Here is a 14,011-nt window from a genome sequence, read left to right on the forward strand (position 1 = left end):
CATTTAAATCAGCATGTCTTTTTAGTTAATAAAGTAAACTTATATTGAAGTTCAAACATAATGAAATATGGCCGGGATGCCTGTCACCCCCTCCCAACACAATCCCCAAGGATGGGAAGACGGACACAGTTCTTGAACTTTTGGAAGGCGGGAGGGAGTTACCCTCCCGGCCGTATTTATTAAAATATGAAACAAAATTAAAACATTAAAATAACAGTTTCATATCATGTACAATTTTTGATTTATGACATTACGATGCAGACACGTTTATTGGCTAACCTTAACAAAACTCTAATACAAAGGTTCTCCTAGCCGAGTCTAGACATCCTGCAAATGCATACTTTCTAAAAAAAAATTGTACATCCTAACATTACGGGCCAACGGCAAGGTCGTAACCGGTGTCAGATCCCTAATACCAGAACTCCCCCCTCACTTGTGAGGGGCGGGCGCACAGAGGACTGTACCTCTGTGCCAACTTCCAATTTCCCTTGTCTTAGCGGGGGCCCCTTATTTAACTCGACGCCATCTTAGTGGTCGTCCGAGGACTCGTGTGAGGTGTCTAGAAGGTAGCGTAGCCCCCCCTCCCACCCTACACTGCTTACCACATCCGCCGTCGCAGATGTCCTGGCCCCGGGAAATTCGTAGGAGGGGCACGTAGCCGCCTCCTCCCCTGGGAGGGGCCTATGACCGCCTTCCCTTTAGGCGACCCCATACTTAGTGGGTGCCGCCTCCCCGTGTGAGGGGCCAATGGCCGCCTCCCCCCGGGCGCTCCCATCCATAATGGGTGGCGCCCCCCCTCTAGGGATCTTGAAATTACTGCTCACCGATCATGACCTTACCGCCACAGGCCGGATAGTTGACCGGCTATCCGGACCCCCCCACAAACTCCTACTAAAGGTCATGGATTTACAAACCCCTTAACCATGCTATGAAGTCTCCTAAGAGTAAGACATTCCCCTCCCGGGACAAATGGACCCCATCTTCGAGATACATGTGGTCCCCCCGAATACATCCATGCGGAATACAATGCAACTGTCCAGAGCGAAACAACCTACTAAGCTTGTTATTGACTTTCTTTACCGAATGATTCAAAGCTGTTACAGAGAGGGCCCCCCGCCACACCTTCCTGGGGATCATGTGTGACCATGCTATCGTGCACCCCGGAACCCTTCTCGCCAACCAACTAACAGTGGATAGAATTCGCTCGAGCAGTACTCGACGACCAATTGTCACCAAATCATTGCCTCCCAGGTGTACTATGATTACAGACGGCGGTGACCTTGTCCGCCCTAACAGTCCCTCAATAAAACATTGAAATTGGTCAATACAGAGCCCGCCCCTTCCGTGGAAGGTCACCCTGTACCCGTATTCCCCAGCCACGTGAATCATGTCACCTGCTTTGAATACGTCCCCGGCACGCCTCACGTATGAGTGGCCAACGACCCACACCACTCTTCCCTCAGTCGGTGATCTTTGACGGCTGGTCCCCAGGTGTAGGGTCAACTGCACAGTCCGCCCCGCATGGCCTGCTCGCGAAACTGTAAACCAAACAGAAAACAAGAAGCGTGAGTGCATGACATTTGGCTTCACAACATGTGCAACCGCACATACCTTTTATAACAGTTCGAGGACCAACGTCCCAATTGTTTCACCTTTTCAACGCTCAGACCCCTGGCTGTAGCCTCTGTAGCAGCCCCTATCCGAAAGGAATGGGTCCCAAAATCGCTCGGGTCCAAGCCCGCTGCCGCGGTTGCCATTGTTAGCACCCGCTGAAACTGAAACCTAGTCAGTGGGGTGGCGTCGGTGTGTCTCAGCAAGCTTCCCCCCCATGATACCGCCCTTTGCGCTAAATATTCCTCAACGCATTTCACTGGGCACATGGGGGGCCCTCGCATACGCTGGACAACAACACTGTCCCCGATAGCTCCCTGATCGGTTTTGGACCTGGCTATTGTGACTACCATTGAATCACCCTTGATGAGAATGTGTTCTCGACACAGACCTCCCCCCGTATCCTGCTTATTCTTTGCCACCAGCTCGCTCAGCAGCATAGCCCCATGGAATGCTAATGCGAAAGCGGCCCGGAACAGCACTGCTTCTGACTGGGATGAACATGTCGCAGGGAGTACGGACATCAACAGGGACAACCTTTCGAGCCCAATGGGGTGCCTCTCGTCCACTCTATGACCCTCGAGGCGTTGCCACCCTCGCAGTGCCTTCTTTACCAGAAAGGACGATGTGGGGTCCTTGATGCCATGCGCCTGCGCCATGAATGCAATGGCGGCCCGGTGCCTATTGGCCGTTGCCGCTGATCGGCCTGCCTTGTGGAGTGACACTAGAAACTTTAGGACATACTCCTCCTGCCCCCAAAGATCCCCTCTTGCTGGACCCAAAAATGCCCAATAGGAACGAAACGCTCCTTCGTATGCCTTCCTTGTCCTGGGGGCTAGACTTGCTCCCACGAGGTCCTGTAATCCGGGGCACCGAGTAACCAGAGAGCTTCGGGAAATGGTGCCGCCACCAAGTCCGCGGAAGGTAGATAACCCCTGAAGGCCTGCATGTGGGAACGGGAGAGTGCATCAGCCGCCTGGTTCAGTACACCCGGCACGTGTTTTGCCCTAAACTGAACGTTCAGTCTCATACACAGTAGTACAATTTCCTTCATTAATCTCAATATCCACTTGCAGCGTGCTGCCTGATTATTTGTACAATCGACCACGGTCATGTTGTCGGACCAAAACACCACTGTGCGATCACGAAACCCATCAGGCCATGTCTTCAGGGCCACAAAAATGGGGAACAGCTCAAGAAACCCAGTGTTACCTGTGAGCCCACTGGTGTGCCACCATGTCGGCCATGTTTGTGCCGACCATCGGTTACCGAAGATGGCGCCGAATCCCACACTCCCCGCCGAGTCGGTCCACAAACCCAGCTCTTCTGAGGAAGCTGGTGGCTTGCTCCACACAATTCGACCGTTAAAGTCCGCCAGAAATGCCAACCATATGCGCATATCCTGGCGAACCTCTGCAGACAGTCTTGTGCGGTGGTGCCCTTCCTTGAGACCGACCATGGCTTGTGCGATAGAGCGGGAAAAAGGACGAGCCATTGGAATCACTCTAAGGGCAAAGTTAAGCTGTCCCACCGTTTGCTGTAACTGATGGAGGGTTACTTTCTCTCCGCTAATACACAGTTCTAGAGAGGCCCTGAACTTCACCACTTTTTCCTTGGGCAAACGGAAGCATCCCTTCACAGAATCGAGCTCAATTCCAAGAAACTCGAGTGAAGTTGATGGCCCCACCGTCTTCCCTGGTGCCAATGGCACACCAAACTGCTTCATAGGAGTGCAAAATTCCCGTAAAGCCTGTACACATTCCGTGTCACCGGCTGGCCCCAAGAACAAAAAATCATCTAGGTAGTGCATAACCTGGGCATAGCCCGTGGCCCTGGTGAATGCCCATTGCAAAAAACAACTGAATTTCTCAAAATAGGCACAAGAGATGGAGCAACCAATTGGCATACATCTATCCATGTAATAGCGTCCCTGAAAAACAAAACCTAACTGACGCTGATCCTGTGGGTGTACCGGGAGCAACCGGAACGCTGACTCAATATCCGGTTTAGCCATCAGCGCTCCGGGCCCCAGGCGATTCAACATGGCAACGGCCTCATCGAATGATGCGTACCGCACCGAACATATTCCTGGATCAATTGCATCGTTTACCGAAAGACCCCTAGGGGCCGACAAGTTATGAATTAACCTAAACTCACCTGGGTCCTTCTTGGGGACTCCACCCAGTGGTGAACAAATAAAATTATTGACTGGCGGGTGCCTATATGGGCCGGCAACCCGGTCACGGGCAACTTCTTTTGCAATCTTACTCTCCACCACCGCCGTATGCTGCTGCACCGACAGTTGGTTCTTACACAGTGATTCCCCCCGAAAATCTCCCGCCGGGATGTGGAAACCATACGAGAAGCCGTCTCGCAACACCCCAGCGGAGACATGATCAGGGTATTCATTCAGCCAGGGGATCATTGCCATGATGTCTACGGGGGTAGGTAGTGGTGCCCCTTGGTCGACATTAGACCTGTTTGGCCCCTCCTCTACCCCCTGTATCACCATTCTTGGCTCTGCACGAACTCTCAGGGTGTGAAGAGTTTCCGCACCCCGCACACTCATGCCTGAACTTACATGTCCCTTGTGGCCTCGTGCACTTGCCTCTGTTAAAGTTCCAACAGACCCCTTTTCTACCCCCGTTCCCACCACTTCTTGGTTGGTGGTCACTAGTGGCGCCTGCTCAAAAGGGCGCCGGCGCATAATGGCGGGAGGGCTCCGACCCATTCCCGCCGAGCGAAGACGACTTCGTCGTGCCCGCAGGAGCTGCTTCTGCCAAGAGATGGAGTCGAAACAATCCAAACGTCAGAGATGAGTCGTGCTCCTTGGCCTTACGAAACTTACTATCATAACCCAACCATTGATTGCCTTCATATGTTTCATAGAAATCCATTATACGTGTCTGGTAGCAAGCCAATTCGGTCAACACTTCGGGCTTACGTTCCCCCATGATCGCAGTGAACATTGCAAATGCCTTGGCCCAATTGGAGATCGTCTCATCCACCCTGAATCCCGCCATTTTTGCACGCCATACACTCGGGTGCAACAGATCCTTCTGACTTTTAACATGCTCCACCTCGTGGTGGTCAGTCAAGAGAGAAAACATATTTACATATTTATCAGCCCAAATCAATTCCTTTGTGGCCAGCGGGATATGTTGAACCACCCTTTCCCTTCTTGAGGGTAACGCTCCCTCCCTTGCCATTGGCAATGGCTGCTTACCCGAATCGGTAGCTGTTCCTGCTGCTGCTCCAACGCCAGACGCCGGTCGTTCAGAGGGAACCTGAGGGGAAACAAGAGGGAGATTCGCCTTCGCAGCATCTCTCGATTGCCGCAACTGCTTCATTAGTAACCTGGCCTCTTCGGCCGTGTCTCCAGGTGTCGTCGTACCCTCAGAACCTTTGCCGAGCCATGCGGCCAACTGGGCGGCCAACTCCGGAGGCATATCCTCCTTGAAAGTGGGCAAAACCACTACCGGAATCGGTTGGCCTGCGTCCGGGATCGGAACCAGGGCCTCCACTGGACTAACCGGGCTTGCCGGGGGTGACTCGGGAACTGGGGCCTCCCCCCCTGCTGCCCTATTCCTGGCCCTTTTACCTCTCCCAGCGGGAACTACTCCCGGCAATGCTGGCCCGATTACTTTCTTCGGTCTGCCCGTATTATTCATCGCCGCCATCTGCTTTTTCATGCTCGCCATATCCTTCATCAGCATGCGAAGCATCTGCTCGGTCCCTGCCTTCTTTCCAACCTTCTTGCCAGGCATCGTTATCGTCTATTCGATCGGTGATGCTCACGAGGTCCTGGATCCGAGGGTACGGAGTTGCTGAAAGAGAAACACAACAATTACAAATTCTCAAAAAACGGCTCCTTGTTCCGTCGAGGGCTCACGTGCAACGAGGGGTGCAGCTTCCAAGCACAGGAACAAGAGGATGCTTCTTTGGATTGTTGCTCCTTTTATTCTTCTTCGGGAGGGCGTGTACCTTCCTCCGGTCTGCCTACAGGGCGTGGCCAACGGTGTAGGTGTCTAGGACAACCCCTCTTGGGCGGGAAAAAGGTGCGCCCCGGCTACGCCGCTTCGGGCATACCAGCCGAGACACGCCTCCCGCCCAAAATGGTTTCCCGGGGGGATCCGGGCCCCCTACCATACGTTCGGGGGGACCGAGTGGTCGCCCCTTTCCATAAATCAGGCATATCATATGAGGAAATGATCATAATTTTTGTTAGTGATTATTGTATAGAAATGTCCAACTCTAAATATTTTATGATATTTTATGATAATGATTTTCAAGAATCATTATCAATGTCAAGCATTTTTGCCAAAAGTTTCAGCCATTTACAATGTAACCTATTTTATCTGCACCAGTTTTTCATTTGCGATGGTGCATTACAATGAAGGCACTAGAGATTCTAAGTTTCATCATTAATATTTGCAAGTAAGACTCATTTGTTACATGATATACTTCTTTATATTAATAATTTGTATTTGTGTTATTTATATCATAGAAAACGTTTTCATGAATAATCCTTCATAACAACTTTGATAAAATATAAGATAATCAGTTAATAAACATGCTAAATTGATTATTCTATTAATCCTGCTATCCCTACAAATTTAAGCACAAGTTTGCGGTGCTGATACGTCTGTTTTTCTTAGTTTTAGATTTGTTTTTCTAAACGTGTGCAAAGTGCACATTAGAGTTTCGTTGTTATATTTGTTTTTTATGTCATGTAAAGAATGATCAGCTTTTACGCTGTATCACTACCTAGTCAGAGTTTGTAATTTGAAAATGACACGTAATATGCAGAATCACTTTTAACACACCGTATTCTGCCTGGTTTGCCTTTTTTTCCAATCCTTTTTCCCTAATTGTTTTTGACAGGTGTGGCCTGCCAGAATCTATCACACAACATTCCTGTAGAAAATGTAGCCTTTTCATGATTGCCCCAGGACATGGGTATTTTAACAATTCATCTTTACAGTAATATCCACTCTGGCCATATCTCTGCAGCTCTGATTCTGCGTTGCTGCCCCATTCTTGGCAGCCATCTCTCCACATTATCAATGCCATAATGCTTCTTCCCTCCTGGAAGCCACTTTTCCATACCCTCACCACATACCTTTTCATGAAAGCTCTGTGACCCACTTTCTTCCACAGGCATTATATTCCAGTGGAGCAGAGCAAGGCTGATAATCGACTGAGGCTATAAATATTCTCTGTGGCCACACAAAGTCTCCGCGATACAAAAGCCTGTTCAAGGCAGTAACTACCACAGTCCGTGTCCCCTTGGCCTTAATCCGGGGTTTATGTGGCGTCAACACAGCCCTCTCATTGCCGCCCCTGCCATTAGCAAAGCATTGTTTGACATCACTGAGCCATATGCAATTGCCAGTCTGTTATGGTGAAATAGAAAGTCAGGGGAAGGAAATAAAATCTCCTGACTGAAAAAAGGAGGCAGATATCAATACAACAAATGGATCCAAAAACATGAATTGATTCAAGCATAGCAAATAATAAAGGAATCCGATCCTCCAAAGACTGTGCTTCATTCGCTCCCTTGGGACTGAGGTTTGACCTTCTGGGGTGTAGGAATCGGATTTACTAAGATTTCCCGTGCACCGGGCAGCAAGGGACGTTGCTGTGCTGTGTTGCATGAAAGGGAGAGAGCAGAACTCTGCCATATTCACAAAGATACGGGTCATTTCAACTTTCTCCTAGGGTTGTATGTCGTTACAACGCATTCCGTTGCAACGCATGCCTTTACCATGCATGTGTTACAACGGAATGCTTTTTCCACGCATAACCTTTACCATGAATATTCCTTTACCACGCATAGATTTACAACGATTTTCGTTTTTAAATTTATGCATGGTAAGGGCATACTCTTGGTAGAGGTTATACCCCTCCCCTGTACCTCTACATGGCCCCTCAGCCCCCACTCCTTATAATTACCCCTGTCCTTAACCCTTATTCTTTTTTTTTTTTTTTAACTAAAATTCCCTCTTACCGTTTCTTGTTGTCTCCTCGCCATCATCCTTGGTGAGGTCACTGACGTCGTACGTCGTAAAGAGGAAGCGGAAGTTTCTTTACGTCTCCTCTTAAACAACGCTGATTGCCTCAGTTTCGGAACATCAGGTGCGTGTTTTTGGGGGGGTGGAGACCCCCTCAACCCCTCTTTTTAATCCCACACTTTTTGTTTTTCTTGGGGGGGAGACCTCTTTTTCTTTTTTTAGCATTTACCACACATGCCTATACTACATATCTCGTAGTAAAGGTATGCGTGGTAAAGGCTGTCGCAGTACCCATGCATGCGTGGTAAAGGTTTTCGTGGAAACGGCCGCGTTGTAGTGGCCGTTTCCCTTCTCCTAGTGCTGGTCCCGCGCACTGTGTGCTGCCTAACGCTAATGCCGGCCTGTTGCTCCATAGTGCAAGGGTGTGTGTGTTGTGGTCAGGACCGAGATACCTTCCAGCACAAGAACTACCCTTTAAGGATATTTCCTTTTTACTTGTGTGCTACCAGATGCAGCACACATGGAAAAAGAAAATACTGAGGAGAAATAACAATATTTCTCTTTGTTACGCCATCCTCAAGTAAATGCAGCATTTTTGTACAACCTCATGTTTACAAGGCTTTGCAAATATGTGTCTGCATGAAAATCTATGGGTGGATGCATGAGAACACCTATGCACCACCCATGTAACGCCTCCATAATGAAGGTAAACAAGGCAGTGCTATGTGCTGCATTGTGTTACCATTTTTAACCAAACCACTCAAATTGGCATCTCTCAGTTTTGTAAATCCCAAATGGATTTTACGTAGGGGTGGCACCAAAAATGTGACAAAACCCAGGTGCAAAATCTTTGTAAATCTGGGCCTAGATGGGTAGCCTTCACTCTATTGCAAGTAGTCAGCCTTTGCTCTCTCTCTGCTCCTCACTTCCTTCCTTAACAGGCAGCTCAGACTCTGATGATGCACTGTTCAATCATTGGATTACCAATTCCTAGGACCGTCTACCACCTCTGAAAGTCCACATAGCTAAAAGATCTAAGTCCTCTGCTCCCTGGTTTTTTCCTGCTGTAAGAGCAGAGAACATCCTGTAAAAAGTTAGAGAGCAGATGGAGAAGGTCTTATGATCCTGAGGCAAAGCTGCTATATAAATCAGCTCTCAGTAAATTTCGAAAACTTTTATGGAAGACTATGAGAGAGTATTTCTCGTTACAGTAGATGACTCACTCCACGAGTAAGTGAAATCTAAGTTGGGATCCCATGGGAACCCCTGCCTTTATCAAATTTTCAGAATGATGGCTCATTTTGTTAATCCATTTCCTAATAAAATCTGGAACTCTGAAAGCTGGTGTTTTCCCTGCCACTTGGAAACATGTGTTTCTTCTTCCACTTCTTAAGAAACCCAATGCTGATCCAGGTGCTCTAAGCAATTTCAGCCCTATCTCGTGTTGCCTGCCCCTCCTAACACGTTTGAGAAATTGCTAAATCATCAGCTATCCTCCTCCATTGAAGCTAAGGGTCTCATCAATCTGGTTTTTGAGCAGGGAACAGCACTGAAATTCGGACAAGAGCAAGGTTCTCTTCTTAAACCATAGCACCCCCATGAATTTTTGTTGTCCTGAATAACTAAATGCCCAGCAGCTCCTACTGCATTGACTAGGAATTTGGATGTCATGTTTGACTCCGACCTCTCCTTTATGGCTCAAATAACACCAATCTCCTCAAGCTGCTTTCTGAAACTTAAAACTTTAAGGAAGCTGACAACTGTCCCAGAGAAGAACCGCAAAATTGTGGTCCATGGTAACCTTGCATTTTGACTATGCCAACAGCCTTTATCGAGGTGTACCTGCCTTTCTAACCACAGACTCCAGATCATTCACAATGCTACAGATGGCTGATTCGGCATGTCCTTTTCATCAACCTATCTCACCCCACTCAAAGCCGCAAACTGACAAGGGTAATGCAAACCCAAGATGGCGGTACGTCCGCACGACGCACACAGGATGGCTCAAGGCACGTTGCTGCGCTGCTGCTGCAAGACTTCTGAGTTCAGCCAAGGCAAGAGGAACAAAGAAAAACGTCATAGACGCCGCTCGTGAAGAGGTAAGATGTGCGCGGCTTGTGCGCATTTTCAAATTCAAACACGAAGGGCCAGTCACACCCCCAAAGTTGTGCATGCGCCCCGTGTGCACTTTCAAACAAAAAGATGCCGGCACAAGAGTGAAGGAGGGGCGGCCACTCGCACCCTCAAAGCTGTACATGTGCTCCGTGTGCACTTCCAAATTGAAGGAAGCTGGCACAAAAGTGATGGAGGGGCGGTCACTCATACCTAAAACTGCGAGAACGGCTAAATCCCAGTGGCACACTGAAAACGTTGAGTGACACTCAAAGGAAAATTCCACAAAAACCAAATAAAAGAAAAATGTGACTTCACAGACGAAGATTGCTGTGCTTGAGAGAGTGTACTGCCAGCGCCAGGGCACCTCCATAAGAGCAAACACAAATAGTGCTCAAAATAAATGCCCACACTGTGTGAAAACACACAAAACACAGTGGTTGTAATAAAAGCGAACTGTCAATGCAAACAAGAAGGCCGGAAGCCACAACAGGGTGATCAGGCCCGCTGAAACAATGGCTCTTGTAGCTGGAAACAGTCAGTGTCCAGATGACAGAGAAACGACAGTTAGTTCTCTCACAACACAGACGCCCAGGGTGCAGGCTGTCCAAGATAAAAAGGACACTGGTGGGGTTTGCTGGGCGTTTCTCCGATTAGAAAAGAATATAAACTTACTTCTGTTTACATTTTGACTGGGTCCCAAAACAGTCCTTGGTTTCCTTAGTGCTAAGTTGCAGTCCTCTTAATGCGCAGCATAGGTTAGTCCAAGAAACGTCGCCAAAATGTGGTACACAAACAAGGATGCGTAGTCCAGGTGTAGTAGAAGATCCCTCTTTATTAGCAGGTAGTTAGGTGGCAAGTTACAAGATAGGAAGTTACAAGGAGAAACCCCATCAGGAGAGAGCTACCAGCTCCTCAGCCTCGGATGACCAACTGACAATCTCCACACAGGGAGGCTGTGGACGGGTGTAGGGGTGAGGGGTTATCCTGAGGTCTGATTATTGGTTCTGGGCCAGGACTGCTAGGCAAACCCGGTAGGGAGTCAGAAACTGGATGGACAGCCGGTCTTGGAAGCAAAGAGGGTTTTATTGGTATTACACGTTTCGTGTTAGGTTTCAAAGTTCTCCGGGTTCTAAACGTAAGTCTTTCCCTAGCAAACTGACTGGGATCCGTCTTGATAACAGGGGTGTCTCCTTCTTGGTCTTTGGTCTTCCGGTCTTGGCCTCAAGGTCTGGTCAAGGAGGTGTCTCGTCGCTCCGGAGCCCATGAAAAGGAAGACCAACAGATAGGGAACCGTTAGTTCTACAGTCTTCTAGGAAATGCACCTTGGGGCCGTGTGAAGTGAGGAGGGGAGGAGTGCACCAGTGTTTAATGTGCTGCTATTCGGTCGGTGACGTGGGGAGGGTTACAGAAGGTGAGGGTTTAAACTCGGGGTAACGGACACAAGAGGTAGGGAAAGACGAGGTAATACGAACGCGGGTCTCTGTACAGTTATTTACATGCACGCTTTCTTCCCACCCACACCGCCATACGCTCCCGTACCTGGGACAGCCACGCTCCTCCCCCGGGAGAGTGGCACGGCGGCTCACAGGGTCGTTGGCCTCCTGGCTCTCCGTGGGTCTCGTCTCCTCCGGGCTGTTCTTCGGAACTCCTTCGGTCTCTTTCTCTTCCGGCTTCTCCACTTCTTTCAAACCGCTCTCCGACGCCGCTCCTCGCCTTCTCCTCCTCCGGGGTGATGTCACACGCGTCGTACCGTTCTTCCCGATCTTTATCCAATCCGATCTCGCTGACGTATACAGGAGGAGTGTTCACCTCGTCCTCCGAGAACGCCCAATTAAAGGCACCGTGTTCTTCCTCTACGTCGTCCAGTCCTGTATCCCAGGGGTCAGTCTGTAAGGAAGGAGGCATGACAGGGTCAGTTACGGGAGTCCACCATTCCTCGGTAGCACTCCGCCTCGCTCCGTTACAGAGGCACACTAACATTCCATGATGTCACAGGACATTCTGATAAAGTGGTAGAGAGGGAAAATACATAGAACCATTTACCACAAGCTACACTAGCCTCTTGTGGTGAAACATCAAATTAAAGGCCCTCACACTTGACATTAGAGCCCTTAAAGGCAAAGACCCTCTTCACCTGAGGAAATGAGAAGCAACAACAATACTCAATGTAGCAGGCAACAACTCAAGCACAGTGCTAAAAAAAAAAATAGGTCGAATCGGGTCACTGTTTGTAATTTCTCTCTTTTATTCCAATCCGTTTCAGCAAGCGCAGCCAACGCATTTTGTCTAAACATAGACTTCCTCAGGACAATGTCCTACGATTGATGGTATACTGTTTTTGTCCATCAATTATTATGTCTCTATGGCCAATATCAAAGTCTGTAGTGAAACTATCCATATTTTCAATCAACACTGCCTTCCGGGAGACAGTCTTTGCATTCTGCAGCACACTTAGAAAGAGGGAAAGCCTCAAAGGATTGTTTTTGTGCAGGAAGGTGCCCCTTCCTACATAAAACAATCCTGTCTGCACCTGTATACCATGATGCTCCATGGCCACGGGAGCCTGAGTTGATGTTAGGCAGCAAATTGTGAACCAGCGCAGGCAGAGAACAGAAATTACTCAGACTGTACAAGCAAGAGAGAATGACGGGGTCCAACAACCTCCGCCTAATGCAAAGTCCTAAATATTCCAAAGTCCGGTGAGGAGGTAGCTTATTCCCGGTATTGACAGCCAAGTACTGGCACACCTTACTGCTCAAGCTTTGCAGAGATCAGTCAGTTGACATCATCAAATAAGAGCTAAAAACTTGTTTGGTCAAGATTAATCTTCGAAGGCCCGATTTGTATTATCTGCTTTGAGCGCTGGGACGCTTCAGCAGAAGCAGCGGGCACTTATAATTTGTTAATATTTGATTGATTGCTGAGGTGTTGGTTCTCTTTCGCTAGTAGCTTCTTCTAAATACAGAGGCTAGGAATAAACAGAACAATTAAAACCTCTTTTGATTGCTCAGCATGCTCGATTTGCCACCATCATACCATCACTATGGACACACATGCCTTGAGTTCACCTTTGCTATCAAATAGATCAGGAGAGTAATTTAACAACTTTGCTAAGGACCACATTGTTAATCTACTGATCTTTTTTTACTGGGCTGTGGAATGATGTTGTTACAAGCACTTTTTTTCTAAATTTCCAGGTAATAATGGGAATTCTGCTACCACCCACCATCCTGTTCCTAGAGTTCCGCACACATGATGACCTCTCATATCAAACATCCAGGGAAAATGAAGATGGCAAAGAGAAAGAGGACGAGAACATGGTGAGGCTGGCATCGTATCACTGCACTCGGAATGTAGATTTCTTCAGCACTTCTGTAGACGTTTCTATCCAAGAAATGTTTCTGGTTACAGGTGTTCTTTACCTGTGGTGTGTCTGTGGTAACGTTTTTAATGATTACAATGCTAGGTACCAAATATGAAGGCTACATTTGTCAATAACTTATGGGTGTGTGAGCATGTTGTGTAACCGTATACCAGGCCAAACATATTGGCGTAATTGAATTTCTGATTAACAGTGATGCGTTTTTATTCCCTAGGATGGAAACGCTGATGCAAATTCCAGAAAAGGAGATGAGGAAAATGGAAACAAAAAGCAAAGAAGCACTCCGATTGGAACAAAAATCTATGAATTCTACAATGCTCCTATTGTGAAGTTTTGGTTTTACACAGTGAGTGAAAGTGGATTGGCAAATAGTGGACTTCAAAAGATCAATCTGTGAATGCAGAACAAAGAGAGAGAGCTCACTTTAGCATATCTGGAAAGCTGTGTCCTCTAGGTCAACTGGTGAATAGAGAGAAACTGTCTAGGGTTTTATTCTTGAGTTTCACACAGCAACCCAAGTCAGATGGCCATGTCCAAGAAGAGTGAACAAATAGAGGAGCAGATACTGCAGGCTCAGCAAGGAATGAAGTCCACAGGACAAAAACCTATGCTGACAGAGTGGACAAGTGGGCTTACAGTGGTATTATCAGCTTCACATCATCAGGTTCTAGACAGAGGATATGCAGAAGGTCTAGTTAGCTGGTAGGATAGCGGCGCTCTGGGCAGGGCAAATCTTTGTGGGTAAGATGCAATGCTCTGAAGTTTTACATTTCCTAAACTGGCAGCCTGTGCAGAGATGTTCTTGCTGCAAAACATGATTTGTGTGTTTCAGTACAAAGAGGAAGGATTTGGGAAACATTTGAGCTTTCTTAGGTGTGTGAACAAGGTG

The 14,011-nt window shown here is 48.0% G+C and overlaps 1 protein-coding gene across 1 annotated transcript in view; it reads left to right on the plus strand.

Moving 5' to 3' along the window:
- The window catches only part of LOC147733785 (transient receptor potential cation channel subfamily M member 1-like), a 220,837-nt gene that overhangs the window by 124,858 nt on the left and 81,968 nt on the right, over window positions 1-14,011 (plus strand). The window contains exons 11-12 of the mRNA XM_086958380.1: window positions 12,938-13,060; window positions 13,337-13,468. Of these exons, the coding sequence (XP_086814506.1) occupies window positions 12,938-13,060; window positions 13,337-13,468 (255 nt within the window). The remainder of the gene's footprint in view (window positions 1-12,937; window positions 13,061-13,336; window positions 13,469-14,011) is intronic.

This window comes from Lissotriton vulgaris, chromosome 2_1, assembly GCF_964263255.1.
Source record: "Lissotriton vulgaris chromosome 2_1, aLisVul1.2, whole genome shotgun sequence".
Lineage (NCBI taxonomy): Eukaryota > Metazoa > Chordata > Amphibia > Caudata > Salamandridae > Lissotriton > Lissotriton vulgaris.